The 21,960-nt window shown below is 58.2% G+C and overlaps 1 protein-coding gene across 1 annotated transcript in view; it reads right to left on the bottom strand.

Annotated features, from left to right (window-relative positions):
- Positions 1 to 3,335: 3,335 nt before the first annotated feature.
- The window catches only part of Tekt5 (tektin 5), a 35,114-nt gene continuing 16,489 nt past the window's right edge, over positions 3,336 to 21,960 (bottom strand). Inside the window, exons 6-7 of the mRNA XM_005327175.4 lie at positions 5,462 to 5,616; positions 3,336 to 3,718 (exon numbers count right to left, since the gene is read on the bottom strand). Of these exons, the coding sequence (XP_005327232.2) occupies positions 3,457 to 3,718; positions 5,462 to 5,616 (417 nt within the window). The 3' untranslated portion in view covers positions 3,336 to 3,456. The remainder of the gene's footprint in view (positions 3,719 to 5,461; positions 5,617 to 21,960) is intronic.

A 21,960-nucleotide genomic window follows, 5' to 3' on the forward strand; every position in this document is an offset into this window, starting at 1 on the left:
AAAGCCTCCTAGGCACCAATTTTTAAAAAAGTTTATTTTTTGGAGGGGGGGCGGGGGTATACCAGGGATGGAACTCAGGGGCACTCGACCACGGAGCCCCAGCCCCAGCCCTATTTTGTATTTCAGAGACAGGGTCTCACCGAGTTGCTTAGTGCCTCGCTTTTGCTGAGGCTGACTTTGAACCCGTGATCCTCCTGCCTCAGCCTCCTAAGCTGCTGGGGTGAGAGGCGTGCACCGCAGCCCCGGCTTACAAAAAGTTTCTCATCCACAGGCACAGCCAGCACATACCATGGTTTCTAGGCACCAACCCCCAATAAAAAGAGCCAGGATTCCCCCTGAGCAGATTTGAGCAGCCACATACATAGTGTGGCATGGGACCATCACTCAGCGTATCCATGAGTCCGCGTTGACAGACATCAATGGCGGGATAAAGACTTAAAAGGGGGCAAAGGAGATGGCTGTCTTCCTTGAGGCTTGAAGTAACATGTGCGGATGCTCCTGACCCGGACCCCTGGGCCCGGGCTGGACCTGGGTCGCTCTTCTAAGGTCGACCACAGGGAGAAGGAGAAAGAGGAACTGACGGTGGAGAAGCCGCAGACACACAGGCTCACATCCTCAGGGACGGCGCAGGACCTCGTGTGCCCACTGTGACGGAGCAGAAAGGGCACCTCGCCTCAGGGAGCCTTCTTCCCAGAACCCACCATCTCCGGCCGATCCTGAGAAAACGCCAGACAGACCAGATCCCAGAGTACTCGTCTGATGTTTGTAAAATTATCACGGCCTCAAACACCCAGGAAAGACTGGGCAACCGTCAGACCCAGGAAGACGGAGCAGAAGGAGAATGGGATCTCGGAACAAGAAGAAGGCAGGAGAGGGTAAACTGGCGAAATCCAGCTAAACCTGGGGTTGAGTTGGTAGCAACGTGTCCTGTGGATTTCTTGGTTCTGACAGGTGCCCGTCACAAATGACTTTGCCAGATGTAAACCTGAGGGGAACCGACCAAGTCAAGGGAACAGGGACCCCTGAACCATCTCTGTCACTTTGTCTTCTTACAATTCTAAATCTATTGCAAAATAAGGAGCTTAAGAAAAGCATTTCCTCTTGATTAAAAGGAATGACATTCACCATAGAAGGTTTGTAAAAACTCACAAACAAAACCCAGCTGTTGCTCACGGTGCCCTCCCTAGACATTCTGGTACGTGAAGTGCAATCTTTTTTACTTTTTGGTACTGGGGCTTGAACCCAGTTAACCGCAGAGTCACATCCCCAGCCCGTTTTTGTATTTTGTTTAGAGACAGGGTCTCACTGAGTTGCTTAGCGCCTTGCTTTTGCTGAGGCCGGGTTTGAACTCGCCATCCTCCTGCCTCAGCCTCCCTAGCCGCTGGGATGACAGGCGCGCGCCACCGGGCCTGGCCTTCAATGCCACCTTGCTTGCTGTGCTCTCCGCACCCCCGAGGACGGTCCTAGTCGCCGTCTTGCACCCCAAGCCTTCAGGCCTGTCGCCCTTCCTCACTTCAGCTCTGGACTTGCCCGCGCTCCCCCTCACTTAGCGGCCCTCCCTGCCCTGGGACCGACGTCAGGGTCTCCCATGATCTAAACAGAACACTACTCTTCTTTTTCTTTTTAAGTAGAGCCTTAAGGAAGACATTCACAAGTCCAAGGCTGTGGACAGGACTAAGGTTCTGGACGGTGATGGTGAACTTCCTCTCCAAAAGCGCGCGCCCGGGTGTCCACTCGCGCGGTGTCCGGGACACCTGCTTCCTAGGGGCCCGCGGCTTCTCACCAAGGCCCTGCAGGACCAGGCTCTGCAGCCCCCGCCCACGGTGCCCCGGCTCCGCTCCTTGGGGCTCTGCTCCGCCTCTGCCCCTTCCTCCTCCCCGGCCCTGCGCCTGCCCAGATCCCACCGTCGGCTGACCTCTCGCCCTCTAAGACCCCCTGAACCAGCTCGCGGTTCTGGAAGCTTCGCTGTCCTCTACCCCGACGCGGCCGCCCGGCTCTTCTTCCTCTGTCCGCGTTTTTATGGGTGCGCAGTCGTTGGGCAGAGTGGTGGGTCCCATCGCCACCTGGTCACACGCTACAGCCCGATCTGGCCAAGGCCGCTCTGGGGACCTCCCCTCCCCGCCCCTCCCCCCGGGGTCCCTCCCAGGACCTCCCCCCGCCCCTCCCCCTCCCTCCATGGACCTCCCCCCCTCCCTCTCTGAACCCCACCGAGCTCCCTTGGATCTTCATGAGACCCCCCCATCTTTCGCTTCCTTTCCTAGACCCCCTCTAGCTTCCACATGAGAGCCACAGGTGACCTGGTTTCACCTGACATAATGGCCTCAAGTTCCATCCAGGTCCCTGCAAGTGACCTACTTCCACCCACTGTCTTCCTGCTCCCTCCCTTCCCGCTAGCGCTCCTCCTGTGGACGCCCACCTCTGCTTCCTGTGCACCCCTGAGGGGCTCTGGGCTGCTCCTCCCGTTGACTTGTGACTGCAGCCGAGTGCCCTGCGCACGCGTTTGCTAGTCCCGGCTTTAACGCCCTGGGTGTACACCTGGGGCGGGTGTACACCTGGGGCGGGTGTACACCTGGGGCGGGTGTACACCTGGGGCGGGTGTACACCTGGGGCGGGTGTACACCTGGGGCGGGTGTACACCTGGGGCGGAACTGCTGGCTCGTGGGTAGTTCACGCACTTTTCCTCAAAGCTTCCCTCGGCTCTACCTGCCCAAAGAATTGATTTTGCCAGGCGCCGTGGCGCAAGCCTGTACCCACAGTGGCTCAGGAGGCTGAGGCAGGAGGATCCCAAGTTCAAAGCCAGCCTCAGCAACTTAGCGAGGCCCTAAGCAACTCGGTGAGACCCTGTCTCTAAGTACAGAAAAAGATTAGGGATGCGGCTCAATGGTTAAGTGGCCCTGAGTTCATTCCTGGAACCAAAAAAAATTTTTTTTAAATTTTTGCCTGTTTTCCCTCCTACAATTTATAAAACACCCTATCAAAGCTCGGATTCAAGCCTAGGACTTGTGACTCCAAGTAACAATGATTTTTATTATTATTTGCACTGCCCCACGTGCTACCAGTCACCTCTACCACTGACCTCTTTTCATAAATGCGGTGCCCAGGTTAGGCGCTTGTTCAAGGCTATGGGCACCAGGTGATAAACTGGGCTTTGGATTCTGAGTTCCGGCCTACTTGGTATTTCTAAGGGGACAGACAGGGAAGAGGGACGGGGGGGGGGGGGGGGGGAGGAGAGGGAGGGGCCTCTCATTTCTGGGGATTCTCGCAGCCTTGCAAGTCCCCAGGCTCCCACGGAGGGAACATCGTGAAGCATGTGAAGCAAGACGAGTCCCAGGGTCTTTGATTGGGGCACATTTATTTGGGCTCTTTATATATACATGTACATATACTTTTTTTTCATGATAGGAGGAAAGGGAGTAAATGACACTTTATTTCGGGGTCTTTTCAAACTGCATGCCCTTAACACACCCGAGCAGAGCAGGCGCAAGGGCTGACGGGGGCGGAGCAGGTGTGGCCCATCAGGCGGGGCGTGCTGGGGAAGGCCTTGCGCATGGACATGCACCTCTCCTTGTCGATGCACAGCGTGTTGGCCTTGATGGCCAGCTCGTGCTCCAGCCGGGACTTGGTCATCACCAGCAGCTGTATCGTGTCCTGGGTCTCTCGCAGCCTCAGCTTGAGGGTCTGCAGGGTGTCGTCAATGGTGAACACCTCGTTCACGAGCCTGGGGAGAGGGCAGGGGAAGGGCCAGGTGGGTTGGGTCCTTCAACACAGAAGCACGCACGTTGGGGAGGAGGAGGGCTGGTGTGGGAGTCTGCAGTGAGGAGGGGGAGGGCTGGTGTGGGAGTCTGCAGTGATGGGGGATGGCTGGTGTGGGAGTCTGCAGTGATGGGGGAGGGCTGGTGTGGGAGTCTGCAGTGATGGGGGAGGGCTGGTGTGGGAGTCTGCAGTGATGGGGGAGGGCTGGTGTGGGAGTCTGCAGTGATGGGGGAGGGCTGGTGTGGGAGTCTGCAGTGATGGGGGAGGGCTGGTGTGGGAGTCTGCAGTGATGGGGGAGGGCTGGTGTGGGAGTCTGCAGTGATGGGGGAGGGCTGGTGTGGGAGTCTGCAGTGATGGGGGAGGGCTGGTGTGGGAGTCTGCAGTGATGGGGGAGGGCTGGTGTGGGAGTCTGCAGTGATGGGGGAGGGCTGGTGTGGGAGTCTGCAGTGATGGGGGAGGGCTGGTGTGGGAGTCTGCAGTGAAGGGGAGGAGGGCTGGTGTGGGAGTCTGCAGTGATGGGGGAGGGCTGGTGTGGAGTCTGCAGTGATGGGGGAGGGCTGGTGTGGAGTCTGCAGTGATGGGGAGGGCTGGTGTGGGAGTCTGCAGTGATGGGGGAGGGCTGGTGTGGGAGTCTGCAGTGATGGGGGAGGGCTGGTGTGGGAGTCTGCAGTGATGGGGGAGGGCTGGTGTGGGAGTCTGCAGTGAAGGGGAGGAGGGCTGGTGTGGGAGTCTGCAGTGATGGGGGAGGGCTGGTGTGGGAGTCTGCAGTGATGGGGGAGGGCTGGTGTGGGAGTCTGAAGTGAAGGGGAGGAGGGCTGGTGTGGGAGTCTGCAGTGATGGGGGAGGGCTGGTGTGGGAGTCTGCAGTGATGGGGGAGGGCTGGTGTGGAGTCTGCAGTGATGGGGGAGGGCTGGTGTGGGAGTCTGCAGTGATGGGGGAGGGCTGGTGTGGGAGTCTGCAGTGATGGGGGAGGGCTGGTGTGGGAGTCTGCAGTGATGGGGGAGGGCTGGTGTGGGAGTCTGCAGTGAGCAGACTGGGAGGCTGAGCCCTTGAGGGCAGCACAGGGAGGAGGGTTGCCAGGGGCCATGGCATGAGGAACAGGACAGTAAGCAGAGGCTGGGAAAGCGATATGGAGGCTCCTGGTAAGTTAAACATGGACTTTCTATGCGGCCAGCAATTCCACCGTTGGCCTGTAATCAAAAAACTGAATACAGTGTTTGAACCAAAAGGTATGAATTAGACCCGTTGCTCACTACACCAGGGGTGGCAACTGCTACTCCAGTGTCCGTTGACAGTTGAATGATGGACAGGGAGGGGGGAGCTCTGGGAGCTCATGGAGGGGGGAGGGGGGAGTCAGGGAGGAGGGAGGTGGGAGCTCAGGGAGGTGGGAGCTTAGGGAGGGGGGGGAGGTGGGAGCTCAGGGAGGGGGGAGCTCATGGAGGGGGAGGGGGGAGCTCAGGGAGATGGGAGTCAGGGAGGGGGGAGCCTGGAGAGAGAAGGGAGGCCACCAGGCACCAGGTCCACCTGGAAGGCTGATTTCTCCTCAGCTTTGGAGGACAGCGAGGTTTCCTGAGCACAGAGCACTAACCCCTGGTGATAAGTGATTCGAGCCGGTGCCCGGGCAGGGAGGGAGTGCTGTGGAGCAGGACGGCGATCCCCCCTCCCCCCCAGGTGCCCAAGTGTCCCCCAGCCCACCAGCTCCGCTCACTTGAACTGCGGGATGTCCCTGCACAGCTCCACGCTGGGGCGCCGGTTCCGGCATGCCAGCCTGGTCTGCGCCACCTTCAGCGGGCACTCCTTGGCTATGATGGCCCTCTCCAGCAACATGATGGTGTTCTCCGCCTGGAAGATCTCCTGCAGCGTCTGTGCGGACCACGGGGCCATCACCACCCATGGACTCGCTGGCTCCTCCCACTTTGGGCCTGCAGGGAGCTAAGGCCAACTCAGGGAGCCCGAGGAAGTGCTTAATGACTCCTGCCCCACCCCTGGACCTTGGTGGTGAGGGTCCTCACCCTAAGAGGATCTTGGGGAGCAGGTTTGGCACCTCTGGCCATCGCAGCCCACACTGTGAATGCTGGGCATGGGCAGTGCCGAGATCCAAGGTCTTGCCTTGGATCTCCAGTGTCCATGGATGCAGCCAGTCAGTGTTCCGTGGGAAGACAGGGAAGGGGGGTTGAGGATTGACATGGAGGAATCAGAACAGCCGCCCATCTCCAAGGCCCTTTTCACGGGAATTAGTGTGGGCTGCTGCTCCGTGTCTATTTCACAATCTTATTACCATTCCCAGTAACTAGGTCAGTAAGTGGAGAAGAAAGAGAGAAACTTTTCAGCTTATCCACAGAAACATTTCGCCCACTCACATGCCACCCTTGTGCCCTACAGTTGGGGAAGTTCAGATCCCCAGCAGGGGCGGAGGAGCCTGCTGGGGTGGGCCGCTCTGAGTCTTGTTCTGCGTGGAGGTTCTGCAGGTAGGAACCCGGGAAGAACGACCTCATCAGCACAGTGCATCAGGCTGTGCTCCTGATAAGAAGCCTGCTGGATCTCCACGGAAGAGGCAAGGAAAATCAGAACCAGGTAGTCACAAGGAAAGATTGGAAAAGGGCTGTCACTTGTGTTGGGACATGGGAGTCTTCTGAGTGATTCTCTCTGCTTCTGTGTGTAGGGAAATTTCCACAATAAAGAATGAGAGCACTGCTAAAGAATGGGCACGCCCGGCCAGCCCGGTACCAGGAGGGCCCAAGCTTGCACCTGGCCCCTATAGACACACCAGGGATGGAGCCCACACTAAACAGGCGGCACACACACTGCTGTCACCCAGTGGCCCAGCTCTCTGAGCAGCTCTATTTTCTGCAAGGAGGCTCTGGGTGGGAGGGCTGTGCTGGTAGGACCCCATGGTGAAGACCCATGTCCTCACATGCCGAGAGGTGGCACCCAGCCAGGTGGCCCCAGAGCCCAGAGGAGGTGCAGATATTATCCATTATCAATTTCACTTGGCCCAGAGAACAAGAGCATTTAAGAGGCCCCCTCACCGCTCCCCCAGTCACAAGAAGTTACTGGGATTACTGCTTGAGACTGGCCTGCCATTCTGTGGGGGGCATTCGCTCTCTGTGCCCGCCATCTTGACACCAGACAACAACCAGTGAATGCCTTTTCTATTTTGACTGCTGGTACAATAAATGAGGAGTATGAATTCAAAGAAACCATGATGGAAACCCTATGAGGAAATTCCCATCATCAAAGTCATGGAGGTCTGGAGAGAGACAGAAAGGCCGGAGAATGAGAGAAGATCCATGACATCAAAGGGACCAGTGAAACTACACGACACCCAGTTAAAGCTGGATTTCAGATAAACACCTCACCACTTTTCAGTGTGCGTCCCACGGTGAGCCAATTGGATGTATTCTCCCAAAATTCACGTGATGGAACCCTAATTCCAACGTGTTGGCACTGGAAGGCGGGGCATTTGGGAAGTGATTGGGTCATGAGAATGGCGCCCTCGTGAACAGGGCTAGTGCCCTTGTCGGAGGCCAGAGAGCTGCCTCCATCTCTTCCACCGTGAGAAGTCGGCCCCCAGGGGAACCGGCCGACTGACACCCTGTGGTGGACTTGGGCCTGTGGAACCGTGAGAAATAAATTTCATTGTTTATAAGCCTCCTCCTCCGTGGTACCTTGCGATAACTCCCCCACGGACGAAGACCTCGCCCACCGCGTGAGGTAGACTGACCTCGGAATGATTTACTGTCGGCCTGATGCTGAGGGCTGGGGGGTGTGCTGCGTTCTCCTTTGCGCATCTGGTAAGCCACAGTAGTAGCTGAACACTGCTGCACGACTGGCTGTGGGATCCAGAAGGCTGCACTGTCAGCCGCTCCCCCACGGTTCTTATGCACAGGAAAATCTGGGAACAGTCTGCCCCCCAAATAATATGGACCTACATTCCTAAGGTTCTGGGATAGGAGCAAAGTGACTCCACATGAGCGTGCCGGTGCTCCTGGGTGGGGTCGGGCGGTGCGACAACCCCAGGCCTCGCCTGTAAGCATTCTCCAGTCACGTGCCTCCCCCTTGTCTACGCTGTCAAACACCCAGACACCTGAGGATGGCGGTTTCAGTGAGTCACAGGCACCTGCTGCAGGCACCAAGAAATGGCTTAAAAGACAATTTGCCCAAGTGTGAAAGCCCTGGTTCCCTGTCGGCTTAGGAGCAGAGCCTGGAAACACGGTCTGACGCCTCGCGAGCAGGAGAGGCCTGTTTCTCGCGGGTGAGTGGAGACGGGCGGCTGAGCTAGGAGTGGGCGGAGGCCGCCCAGCCTCCTCCACGGCACACCTGGGGGGAGGCTGGCCCCACCCAGCTCCCAGGGAGCCCCCAGAACAGAGCGAGCCCTCGATGGTGGCCCTAGAGTGGCCCTAGAGTGGGCCCCTGTGGCCCGGGGTGTGGGTGCCACGTAAGCACTTCTCCCCTCCTGGAAGTCCTGCGGACTCTCCTGGGGGAGGGCTCTGGGGGCCGTCAGAGGTCCCCCTGGGCCTGGTGTGGGGGGAATGCACCTCACACAGCTGACAAGTGCTCCGTGGTCCCCACGGCCCAGTGCTCGTCTTGTTGGGGGACCAGCCTGCACCCCGCCATCTGGACGTCCCGTGGCTGGGGTGGAAAGGGGGACATGGCTGAGGCTGCCCTCCCTGGGCCTCCTTCACGGTCCTCGCCCTTGGTGCCCCTGCTCAGGGCTGGGCAGCCTCACCAGGGCCTGGCGCTCGAACAAGGCCTGGTCCTGGGCCAGGGAAGGGCGTTCCCGCAGGTGCTCTGTCACCAAGCCCAGGGCTCCCGGTGTGGGCCCTCCTGAGCAGCAAGCAAGGATCTGGGTGGAGGGCCCGCTGGGACAGGCACACAGTCCCCTCCTGGTGGCCTTTACCTTGCACACGTTTCACTTCCCTTTGCTCCTTTAATGCTGTGGACACCTGCAACCTCCCACGTGGCGGGACGACGCCCTCCTCCACTCAGCAGCTCCGTCCCTTCTGCCTGCTGTTGTCCCTCTGGTGTGCCGCACACGGGTGGGGGGCACTTCAGGCCTGGATACCCTCGCGGGTGCAGCCACACTGGATGCCCACCCAGGTGCTCCGGGCCAGGCCGGCACCGGGACCCTCACGTGGACATCTCATTAGAGGTGCAAATCAATCCTCTGCGGAAGGTTCCAGCAACATTCCCTGATTCTAGATGAGGAACGTGAGACCATTATCTCTGGCCACTTCCTCTTCAAACCTGCTGGCCACCCCCAGGACGTCTCCCTCGAGGGGCAGGAGCAGGCGTGGGACCGCCGGGCTCCTGGGCGACAGGCTCTGACCGAGTGCTCACGGTCTGCCGGGCCTTGACAGTGACTCTTCTAAATAAATGTGTTTTTAAAAACTTGAAGTGACATTTAAACCAAGGTGCCCGTAAGTCCTGGAGCACAGGGTACGGCAAAGTCGAGGACACACTCCAGAGAGACCGCATTTGGGAAACCCAAGTCCCGCTGGGTGTCCCAGGAAGATCCAGCGTGCGGGAGAGGGAGCACGTCGGAGCTGGGGAGGGCCCTGGTGGTGCCCGGGGAGGGCGGGTGCTGGGCCCGGGGGACCGTCTGCAGTCTGCGCCCCCATGGCCCTCGGCAGCCCCCTGGAGTGAACCGTCTGAGGGTTTTCCAGAACCTCGGGGTTCTCCACTCTAGAGCCATCTGGTGATGCGCCCCCAGCCCAGGCCGCAGCGGGTGTGGACACTGCCCAAAACCTTCCCGTCACCTCTGTCCAGCCCCGTCACTCAGAGGGGAGCTCCCGCAGCCACCTCCAGTCCTGAAAGCCGGGGGGCCCCAGAGCTCCAGAACCTGGGGAGAGCGGCCCCCACCTCCAGGCCAGGAGCAGACCACTGTGGGTGGCCAGGGACAGCAGCCAGGACCTTCTGCTGAGGAGGAAGCCAGCAGGACCCCCATCCCGGGTGGCCTTTTTGGAGAGCGAGTCAATGGGACCAGACCCACCTTGGGGACCTGCGCGTCCCCGTGAGTCAGTCCTGGGTATACACTGTAGGAAGTTGTCACCCGTGACCCCCAGGTCACACACGTTCCTCGCAGGGTCGCCCCTGGTGGGCAGCCAGCTGACAGCCACTGGGTGCCATGACTGTAGGCATCCAGCGCTCCATGAGGAGGCTCAGCTGGCCCGGCCTCGGCACTGGGCCTCTGGAAGGAGCCGGGTGAGGAGCGCAGGCGGCCCAGGCACAAGACCACATGATCTCTCCTGAAAGCATTAAATATCTGCCAGACACCACGCACGCGGATGAGGACACAACTGCACCCAGAGAGCCGCGGGACAATTACCCTGGGCGTCCTGGGAGAAAGAGTGACCAGGCCACCCGGTGAGGCGACAGGGACAGGTGAGGGAGAACCCAGACGGACTGCACACTCATCCGTCTTCACGGGGCTCGGGAGGGCAAGAGATTCACAGTGTCCTTCAAAAAGAATGTCCGTATTTTTCAAGGGAGAATTTTGAAAAAATGCCATCCAATGGTAAAGGCCATTCCCAGGCTGGCGGCCCGGGGGACACTGGAGTTAGCACTCCCGCAGCCCCGCCCCGACGCGCCGCTTCTGCTGTCCAGGGCCTGGGCTGCGGCCTGGGCACCGGGACTTCTCAGACCCTTGGGGGTGATGCAGCCAGGGTCAAGAACCAGGGGCGCAGGCGACACGGCGATTTGCAATGCGAGGAGCCTGCCTCCGTGAGGAGCTGGGCTCATGGGCGCAGGCAGAACTGGGCATGGAAGCCAAGGTGTCCCAGAGGGACCCGAGTGGCCAGGGGGTGGGGGATGCACCTGGAGGAACCTTGGAAACCCGGGACTCAGCCCTCAGGCCAGAGCCGGAATGCAGGGTTGGGCCTGAAAATGCGGCAGGTGTGTGGACCTCTGGGCTGCCCCGCACAGGGCTGGTGAGGCTGGGAGATGGCGGCTTCCTCCAGAAACACACCCTGTAGAGGGCCACAAGGAAGCCGCGGCACCTGGCCCCCCACCTGCCCCCGCCAGACACAGCCATCTCTCACACCCAAGGACAAACACAGGGCTGCGTCGCGGCCTGGTCCCCAGGCTCGGAGGGCTGCTCTGGGACCCAGACCCCTCCTCAGAGACTTTAATCCTTCTGTCCCCATAACGCTGGGGCAGCAAGGGAACCAGCTCCTGGGCACAGTCTGGCTCATCCTGGAGGCTGGGCGGGGCCGCTGGGGATTGGCCCAGGGGGTCACCCCATGGGAGGAGTCTTGGCACCGGTTCTGGCAGCCAGCCCTGTCTTTCCCGCCCTGGCCAGGAGCAGGGATTCAGTCGGAAAGAGGGTGTGGGAGGGGAGGCTCACCTCATTCCCTCTCCCAGCCCGAGTTCTACACCCTCATGCTGTGGGGTGCCACCATCAAGGAGAGCCTAAGCCTGTCACATGCCCTGCCTCCAGGGACAGTCCTCTGCCATCTCTCTGCGTCCACACATTCCAGCTCCTGCTCTTCCTTGCTGTGTGACCTTGCAGAGATCACAACTTCTCTGTGCCTCATGCAATCTGGGATCAACGTCCATTGAGGCCTGTCTAGCTGCAGACACCGTGCGGAGCACTTTTGACTGTAAAATTGATACATAATAACCCACCCGCAGGGCAACTGTGAGGACTAGACAGGAGAAGTGTGATGCTTAATTCGGTGTCACCTGGTGTGGACTAAGGGTGCCCATACACTGGCAAACGTCATCCCTGAGTGTGTCCGGGAGGGTGTTCCTGGAAGAGACAGCGTTTGAACTGAGGGACTGAAAAGCCAGGTCCCGTGTGGCTGGGCCCCATCCCACCACCGAGGCCCTCGAGGGACAAAAAGGCAGAGGGAGGTGGATTCCTGCTCTGGGAACTGAGAGCTCCGGGTTCTCCGGCAGGCTGCACCCCACAGGCCCCCGATTCAGGCCCTGGAGATTTAGATCCAGTCAGCCCCCATCTTTCCAGTGTGTTTTAAGTCTCCCAAGCCAGCCCCCGCTAGACCGAAGGGAGTCCCTTATGGTCTCTGTTGAAATCCCTCAACTTGGTCCTCGCAGCAGAAAAGCAGCCTCGGCAACAGGGAAGGGTGCGGTGTAGCTGCCAATAGAACTTTATGTACAGAGACATTTGTGGGTGGGTTTGGGCCCTCCTCTCTCAGCCTGCCACCCCTGCTGTGGCCCGTCACAGAGAAGTCACCCCTCTAAGCTGCCCGTCTGACGCTTCTAGGTGGGGAGACCTGTGGTCAGGTTTGTGGGTTCAGGCAGATCTCTGGCTGCCATTCAGAGGGCAGACGGGGACCAGGCTGGGGTGCTGGGGGACAGGAGGGCTCACACCATGTTGGTGTGGAGAGACACAAAGGAACGCAGTCAGGAGGGTATTCAAAAGGGGAAAGAGAAGGACTTGCTAACTTAGGGAACGTGGAGAGTGAGAGGCCGGGAGGGGTCATGGGTCACGGACTTCAGCCTGCCCACCCCTACAATCTGGAACAACCTCCAAAGGGGAGGCCTGGGAGCCACCGGCCTGTGCCCAGATGAGCACTTCCACTGCCGAGGCTGTGGCCTTGGCAAATCGCCAGCCCTCTCTGGGCCTTGGTTTCCCCGTCTGTAAAGTGGAGATAATAATGGCATTGGGCCAGAGGCTGACTCCGAGGAGCAATTTCGGTAACCCACATAATGTGTCCTTTCTATCCACCCATCTGCCGAGCCACCTACCTATTTATCCTTTTCCCATCCTCCCTCTTTAAATCTAAACCTTCCTTCCAAGTCACTTGGCAGTGGGAGGTGGGAGAGCCCCCTGTGTTCACCAGCAGCCCTGATATGTACCCCGGTAGCACACTTCCTGCCCCCACTTGCAACAACTAAAATGTTTCCAGATCTTGCTAATGTCCTGGGGCAGGGCAAGAGGAAAATAAAACTGGCTTGAGTCTGAAATTATCAACCCTATTATTGTGGTTATGATGAGGCCGGGGGAAATGTCCCCATTACCCCCAAACTGGATCAGGACTCCCCGGCTCTGCCATCGCATGGCTGGAGGATGGGTGGGCAGGAGGGCTTCCAGCAAATCCCTTGTCCTCAGTCTTCTCATCTGTAAAATGGGGCTCATAATAACCCCTTCTCGTAGGGTCAGGGGAGGGAGAGAGGAGTGAAGCTGAGCCAAGCTCTTCAGACCCTGGCTACGCCGAGTCAGGCTACTGGGTCTTTTCTTCCTCCTTCCACTTGCGGGGGGGGAAATTCAGCTCTGATCATCCTCCCTCATCTGGTTGGAAGCAAACTTCCACCCTGACCCAGCACCCAGGGTGTGGAAAGGGTGAGGTCCCCTGGGAACAGTGTCCGGCCACGCACGGCCTGTGAAAGGCGACCGTCCGGTCTGCCTCCAACGAAACCAACCCTGGCTCAGCGGAAAAGTGCGCCTGTTCCTGGCTGGAATAGAAAGCCACAGCTTTGAGAGGGAAGATGCGACCTTTGGCAAGACCACTTGCCATGGAAAACTCTCTGCCAACATCTTGTGACAGCACAAAAAGCCTCCGAGGCCAGAAATCATTTTTATGTGGAGGGAAAAAGTGGATCTAGCCGGTCCAGCCGACGTCAGGCATGCTTTGTGCTACCTGGCAAATTCATTGTTTTCCTGACTGCATGAAGCCAAGGGGTTTCCAAGGAGATGTCTGGCTCTGTGCGGATTTCCCAGTTTGGGAAGGGGGTAGAGAGTCTGGAATAATTTTTCTGGTCAGATGATGGAAGATTTTCAAGTTCAGCTAAGAAGAGAGAAAAGAGAAGAAGGTTCCAGAGAGCCGTGGCCAGGAATTCAGGACAAGAACACTCCCAAGCGGGGTTCTTTGGCTCAGCACCTTGACACTGGAGTGTGCAGAAGCTCCTGGCCTCTGAGCACCGTGTGCTAGTAGCATTCCCCCACAGTTGTGAAAACAAAAAATGTTTCCAGACACTCGCAAATGCCCCAGGGGAGTGAATTCTCCTTGGTTGAGAACCATCTCTCCAGGGGAGATGTGAGCAAGCCCAGTTCCGGGCTGCTTCTGCAAGCAGTGATTCAGCGCCTTCAGACAACGCCAGACCAACACAGGTCTCAGCTACAGAGTGGCAGTCTGGGGCCAGTGTCCTGAAAGTCCTGGAGGAGTCTGGAAGCAGGAGACGGGGTGGTCCCTGCTAGAGAGGAGGCCTTGATGGTCCTGTGAAAATTCATGGTGATCCACAATCCTGTCTCAGGACTTAGAGGATCTTGATACCTGTCACAGTTTTTAATTGTTTGCCTTTTCAAAAAAAAAAATTGTCTCCCCCACTAGAATAAGGTCCCTGAAGGGGAGAATCTTGTCTTTCATGCTCACTGTTGTGTCCCCAAGCCCTGACTCACTCTAGCAAACAGGATCTGCTGGGAACACATCTGCTGCAGGGAGAGAGGGAAGAGGGAGGATCACATGTGTTCACCAACACCTGAGTGTGCACCCGGGGCTCGTTAAGCCTCAGACTCCCGGGTCCCACCTGCAGAGTTTCTGATTCAGTGGGTCCAAGATGGACCCTGATCATCTACATTTTTAACAGGTTCCCGGGGGTGTTCATGCTGCCGGCCCAAGGACCACACCTAGAGAACCACTGTGCTGAACGCCAAACCTGTTCTCAGTCACGGGTCTCAATCCTGGGAATGAGCATCATCAGGGGACTTTAAAGGGTCTACCCCAAGGCCACAACCTGACCAATCCCCGGAGGAGGAGCCCCAGACATTCCCCTGCGCAGCTAAGGGCCGTACCATTTCGCGCTCCTCACAGCTGGAAGGACCATCCCTGTCTTATGGACAGGAAACAGTCAGAGGGGAGGGTTCTTTCCCAGGATCCCTACCCATATCAAAGTTCAGCCCGGGTGCTGGGTGCCGGGTGCCGGTCCCCGCTGCGGCAGGCCAGAAATGAGACCAAGGCTTTAGAGCGGAGGTTCATACATCCCCTGACTCTGCTCGTACTCGCAACGACTTGTCAACTGCTCCCACCTGACAGAGGAGGAAACTGAAGCCAAGACAGGTGGCACAACCTGGCCTCGGTGACATGGCGAGAAAATGCCAGAGCCAGAGCTGAAGCCAGCTAACCCCAACGCTGGGCAGCCCCGCCCACGGACGCCCCGCCCACGGACGCCCCGCCCACGGACGCCCCGCCCACGGACGCCCCGCCCACGGACGCCCCGCCCACGGACGCCCCGCCCACGGACGCCCCGCCCACGGACGCCCCGCCCACGGACGCCCCGCCCACGGACGCCCCGCCCACGGACGCCCCGCCCACGGACGCCCCGCCCACGGACGCCCCGCCCACGGACGCCCCGCCCACGGACGCCCCGCCCACGGACGCCCCGCCCACGGACGCCCCGCCCACGGACGCCCCGCCCACGGACGCCCCGCCCACGGACGCCCCGCCCACGGACGCCCCGCCCACGGACGCCCCGCCCACGGACGCCCCGCCCACGGACGCCCCGCCCACGGACGCCCCGCCCACGGACGCCCCGCCCACGGACGCCCCGCCCACGGACGCCCCGCCCACGGACGCCCCGCCCACGGACGCCCCGCCCACGGACGCCCCGCCCACGGACGCCCCGCCCACGGACGCCCCGCCCACGGACGCCCCGCCCACGGACGCCCCGCCCACGGACGCCCCGCCCACGGACGCCCCGCCCACGGACGCCCCGCCCACGGACGCCCCGCCCACGGACTGGCTGAGGCCAGCGGAAGTGGGCCATGGAGAAGACACCTGTGCCCCTGCCACGGGGTGGTATTGTCAGAAGGAGCTGGCGCAGGCCTCGCAGAGCTGCCCGTCAGGTGCCCGCTGTGTTCCTTCTCCCCGTCTCCAGCTGGTTTCCTCCAACCTCCTGTGTCTGGGGCTCTCTTCCCAGCTTTGGGCCTTGGCCCTGTTTTTCTGATGCCAGTGGTGCCTCTTTCATTTGGCACAGTGTCCCTGGACCCACCACTGGTGACGCAATGCCCGTCCTCCCACTCCCCCACCCCCCAGGCCGGAGCTCTGGCAGACCGTCTTGCTGGTGTAGCTCAGTACACACCACCCGGGCACAAGGACGACACTGGGCCTGCAGGACTCTGGAGGGCCTTGAGTCCTCTTGGCACTAAGGGGAACAACAGGAAGAGAGAGAGACTCATGGCCTTGGGTGGCCCTGAGCCTTCTCCTAAGGGCCCAGCGTGAAATAGCTGGGAAGCCACATGAACACCAGCCCAGGACCTACAGGACAGTTGTCTTGAACAAGTGGGGGATGGCTTTTAGGATGGAGCTGCTCTGAGGATCCAGGCCACAGAATGCATAGTCCAGTTTTTATGCCCCACATTTCTCTCTTCTAGAAATTTGCAGTTTATAACAAGGAAACCGGCCCCCTCAGGCAATGGCCTTAAATCCAGGGCTCGACCAGGTCTGAAGATGCAGTGCTAGAGCACTTGCCTAGCACTCACAGGGCCTAGGTTCAACCCCCAGACACAGAACACCACACCACAGAAAGCAGATCTGAGAATTCTGGAGTTTTTCCTCCCTAAAACACCCACCCTCCTCGGTTTCTTGCCTGAAATTCCTTTAGAGCAGTTTCTCAGCCCAGCACCTGCTGACATTTGGGCTCGTCCTTCTCTCACGCGAGGGTGTCCTGGGCAGTGTAGGACACTGAAGGGCACCCCTGGCTGCTGTACGTGAGCTGCCAGGAGCACCCCTCAAAAGGAGAGCAACCAGAGATGTTTCCAGACACATGTCCCCTGGGGGATGGTCACCCTCAGCTGAGAACCTCTAAAAGGATGTCCACCTCTATGAAAAGCATCCTGCTGAGAGGGGAAACCCCAAACCAGACGGGCAGCGGCCATCCGTGAGCGTGCCCACGTGGGAGAGGTCAGCCTGGGAGGTGGGGAGTGGGTGCTGTTCTGAAGTCAGTCCCCGGAGGAAAATAGGGGCTGGTTAAAATGACCCTCAGGATCTGGTCACCACGCCTCAGGACACGTGGCTGCTTCTTCAGCTGAAGGCTATGGCATTACGGGGTGTTAAAAGGTGGCCGCTGTCCTCATGGCCAGAGCAGGCCCTCACGCTGAGGCAGGAGGAATCATTCTGCCAGTAATCTTAGCATCATCCTCATACTATTTCCCAGCACCACATGTCACCTGGACAATGATTTAATATTTTTCTTCAAATCAACTCCAATTTCAGGCTTTGCTGAACGTAGTTAAAATGGAATCTTTTCTAAGTACTGGGGTTGAACCTGGGTCTCGTGCACTCTAGGCAAAACTTTACCCTTGAGCTACACCTTGGAAAGGAGTCTTGATATTATTGCCACAATGGGAAACTAGTCCCCTTTTCCACTAGTAGAAGGCACCAGAACAATAAAGAAAATGAAAACAAAAAAAAAAGGTTATTAATTCTAACAGGAAGAGAGACCCTTCCAAGGTCCTCAGCCTGAGGCTGGAGGCCTTGCTGTTGGAAAGGAAGGTGGGCAAGGGAGGGAGGTGTCAGAGCAGCGGACGCGGGGATCTTGCTCTTTGGCTGCTAGGATGGATGGTGGGACTGGAGGAGAGGGGAACTTTCTTGCCGCCCTCCGTGGTGCTGAAGGACCTGCAGTGAGCCCAGGGCAGCTCCAGGCAGCCAGCCGGCCCCACTTCCCAGGGCTCAGCTAGTCTTAGAAACCAGCCGTCAGTAGCTTGGCCACAGGCCCGACGCTGGACGTGATCCCGCTGCCAGCAAAGCACAGAGCCTTTCCCACTCCATGATGGGTTCCAGACCTCCTGGGACACACAGGGCTGCACAGCCACACGTGGGACCTCAGATCCCCAGCCTGGCTCTGGCCACTCAGACCCAGAGCCTTCCTGCCCAGGCCTTCCTGATGCCGATGGCCACTTGAAGGTCAAAACCCCCAAGACATTTCAGCATAAAAGGCAGCCCTCAAGGCCACGTTCCTCGCCCTCTGGGGCCTGGTCCAGCCTTCCCCAGGCCTTGCTTTCTGCATCTGCCTCCCTGAATTTCCCGAGACACAAAACAGAATGTGAAACACCAGAGCCAGGGGGCACCGCCAATGTGGGAAGGGGGCCGTGAGGGCACAGTGGGGACTGGGGAAAAGTGGAGGCCAAGCCCAGTCCCAAGAGAAGCTAGGGCCACCCAGCTCCAGGCCACTGTTTCCCTGGGAGCTCTGAATGGCTAGAGCCACCAACATTTTGGAATTTTTTTAAAATGTGAAATCTCCATTTTTTAATCAAAATAGATATCCTTTTTAAATCTGTGAGTCTACATACAAACGTGTGGACCCAGCTCCTCACAGCAGCTCTACTGACAACAGCCCCAAACTTGTGAATGCTCATCGGTAGGTAAGTGGATAAGAAAACGGGGTCTGTGTGTAGCGCCTGCAGTGTTCATAGCCACAAACCACACACCGCTCGCCAGAAAAATCCACTGTGACTCTCAAACATTGTTCTGGAGGGGAAAAATGCCAAATTAAAAAAAAAAAAGTCCATATAGTATGTCTCCATTTATATAAATTCTAGAAAATGCAGACCAGCCCGTGGTGACAGAAAACAGATCCGTGTGGTGGGGAAGCCGGGGAGGGGCAGGAGAGAGCCATGACAGAGGGGCACAAGGAACTCTGGCTACCACCTGGATGGAGGGTGGCTGTATGACCCACAATATCAAAGCTTCTCAAATGGTACATTAAATATAAATAAAGGGGCTAAAAGGAAAATGTGAAAGCCAAGTAACTGCAGGTCCAGTTCAGCATGCCCTGACCAAAACCTCTCAGTCAGCATTCACTTAGAACCCACCGGAACACGCCCCAGGCAGCGAGCCGGGCGCTGGGGTCGCGGAGGTGAGGGAGCCTGGCAAGTGCCTGGTGTGGCCGAGGTCCAGCGAGGGCCTGCAGTACTGGTAGGCACTACCCAAAGAGCCTGTCCTCTGCTCTCCTGATCCTGAAGAATCACAAGCAGCTGAACTGTTTCCTATCACTCCATCAACCTCCTCAAGGATGGAATGTTCTAGACCAGCAGCCAGTTCATGAGTCGACCCCCAGATTGGAAAAGCTCAGAGATGGCCGTCTCAGAAGCAGACAGAGACCAGGGAGGCTCTGGGCGGAGGCTGAGGTGGGCAGAAGCAAGAGGCTCACCAGGTTGGCTGATGGAGCGGGGGTGGCTGGGACAGAGAGGGGCATCCAGGGGACCCTGGAGTTCCGGGGTGAGCCCGAGAGCCCCTGGAAGCCCCTGGCAGCATCTGGGACTTGGAGCTGCCAGTGGGACAGGGAGGAGGAGTCCACGCCGAGCGGCTGGGACGGTGGGGTCCTGGGGCTGGGCTCCAGCCTGTGGGTTCAGATGCCCCCTGAGAGCCCACGGGAGGCCCTTCAGGGCTAGTAACTACCTGCTGACCGCTGTGGCCGGAAGCGCCGCATAGACTATCACCATCCAGTCCCTTCCCGGGCTGCCACAGCTTCTCCTCAGGGGCTGTCACCACCCATCCGCCTCCCAGCTCCATTCTGCTGCCTCTGACTAGAGGAGATCCAACAGCATGTGCCGGGTGCAGCCACCAGGAGGCACAGGGAAAGGGACGTAAGATCCTAGGACCTCGTCAAGTCGGGTTCCTGTGTGTCTGGCTCAGCACGGTCCCCCAGCTCCTCAGGTCCTGGCTGTGGCCATGTAACAGGAAAATGAGGTTTTGACTTAAGGGCTTGTGCTGTCCACCCAGGGGCGACAGTGCACAAATTGGGATGATGACGGGACCGGATGACCTGACCTGACCCCTCCAGGGAGGAGGGACTACGCCTGGTTTGTGAGCCTGGAACAAAGTGCAATCAAAGAAAATCTGATTAGGATTAAAACAGCCGAGGCCAGCCTTTGGGGAAGACTTGGTTCCTCCAAGATTCTGAGTCTGGGAAAGAGGAGGAGAGAGGGAGAGAGGGAGGGAGGGGGAGGGGAGGAGGGAGGGAGGGGGAAAGGGGAGGGAGGGGAGGAGGGAGGGAGGGAGGGGGAAGGGGGAGGGAGGGGAAGGGGGAAAGGGGGAGGGGGAAAGGTGGAGGGAGGGAGGGAGGGGGAAAGGGGGAAGGGAGGGGGAAAGGGGGAGGGAGGGAGGAGAGGGGGAAAGGGGGAGGGGAGGGGGAAAGGGGGAGGGAGGGAGGGGGAAGGGAAGGGAAGGAGGGAGGGGGAGGGAACAGCTGCTGACCCAGGTGTTGTCAAAGCCAATACTTCTCACCATCTACGCCCTTGATGTTGCCTACGGGAGCTTTGGTGTCCCCAGGGAACATGCTCAGAATGCAGATTCTCAGGCCGGCTGTGACCCGCTCAGCCAGACTGCCTTTTAACAAAGTCCCCAGGTGACCTGAGGGTTACCGCACTCGCAGTGACAGTGGAAGCACAAGGGCCACTCACTCTCTGGCCCGAGTCCTGCTTTGCCTACGGTTCCCACCCTCTCTGCCATATCCCCACGCCACAGTGGCTCAAACCAATTCATTTTAAAAAGAAAACAAATCTTAACCATGTGTATTTTGAAATGAAACTTTATATCACTATTATCCATGGAAAAAAATCAAGCATCATTTGCTGTAAGTGGAAAAAAAACATTTAAAAAATGCATGAAATAAGACATAAGTAAAAACATGTTATTTAAGCCTGGCTGGATACTGACTCCGCCCCAAGTTCTCAGCTCAAGGCTGCCCGGATGTGCGAGGTTCCGGAGGTGAGAAGCCATCCTAGACCTGGAGGGCCTCTAAAGGACTGGAGGAGGAGGACTTTGTCACTGTACGACTCGGTATCTCCACGTGTGTGATGCATTCCATGTCATTTTACCTGCCAGGACGAGGTGTCCGTGTGTGTGTGTGTGTGTGTGTGTGTGTGCGTGTGTGCACTAGGGATTGAACCCAAGGGCGCTTTACCACGGAACGTTACAGCCCATTCATATATATTTTATTTTTTGCTAAGTTGCTGAGGGTCTCCCTAAGCTGCCAAGCCTGGCCTCCAATTTGCAATCCTCTTTCCTCAGCCTCCCGAGTCACTGGGGTGACAAGCATATGCACCATGACAGGTGTGCACCACTGTGCCCAGCCAGTCCCTACACCTGTGGGCACTTTCTACAGCCTTGTCCCCCAAACAGCCTCCCTGCAAGAGGCACTTTCCCCCACATTACGAGTCCCCCCCAAACACACTCAACTGGTAACTGGACGTAAGCGGGGCTTGCTTATCTCAGGGTTCCAATGGCCCTGGCTGGTGGAGGACTCAGTCCCCCAAGGCAGCAGCCTGCTCCCCCTCTGGCCAGCAGCCACTTCAGTCCAGAGCCATCTCCAGCCCCTCTTCGAGCAGGAGCCAGATGACCAGGAGCTGCCCCAGAGCCTTGCTGTGCTCCCGCAAGGGTGAGACCCCAGGGCAAGTGGCAGAGTTTGGGGTGTGACCTCATGGATGGAATTCCAGGATCCCAGTGAACAAATGAGCCTGTCTACACTGCCCCAGACCACTGTCTGCATGGGGAGCTGTGTAGACCTTAACAAAGTGCATTCCAATGATCCCTGGGAAAATAATTACTTTGCATCGTACACGAGGCTGGAATTTTCCATAGGAGCCTCTTGCCAAGGGGAACCAGGCTGAGCTCAATCAATAACAGTCAATTTTATTTTATTTTTTTGGTGGTGCTGGGGATTGAGCCCAGGGCCTTGTGCCTCGGAGGAAGCACTCCACTAACTGAGCCCTATCCCCCGCCCAAGAGTTAAAGCTTCAAAGGAGCATTTCGAATCCTCGAGCTGAGCAGACTATTGAAAGTTGAAATGGTTGCTATATATTTTTCTTCATCGCATCAATCTCTTCTTTTATCGTCTTAGAAAACCACCCTATGAACTAGTCACCAACCAGAAGACAGATCTTTGCTCAGGCAAATGTCACCAGTGTCATATTGCCGTCTGGGATGTTCCATATGGTGCTGGCTGGTGACTAAATAATGACTGTTAATAAAAATCTACGCGGTTGCAAAATCTCTCTGGTCCGCAGTGGTGGAGTTGTTAGCATAAAGCTTCCTGCACCCAAAGGTTCTTCTCCTCTCCGTCAGTGCTACTAGTAACGCAGTCCCCTCCAACGGAGCACTCACCGCCAACCAAGGGCTGTCCTAAGAGGGCCACAGAGACCACTCATCCGTACCCCAGAACAGAAGGCTGTAACCAGGTAGGGACCCTTACTCTGGACCCTTCCCAAGTCATCCTCAGACTGCCAAGTCCAGGAGGTGGACCGTGACG

This window comes from Ictidomys tridecemlineatus, chromosome 10, assembly GCF_052094955.1.
Source record: "Ictidomys tridecemlineatus isolate mIctTri1 chromosome 10, mIctTri1.hap1, whole genome shotgun sequence".
Classification (NCBI taxonomy): domain Eukaryota; kingdom Metazoa; phylum Chordata; class Mammalia; order Rodentia; family Sciuridae; genus Ictidomys; species Ictidomys tridecemlineatus.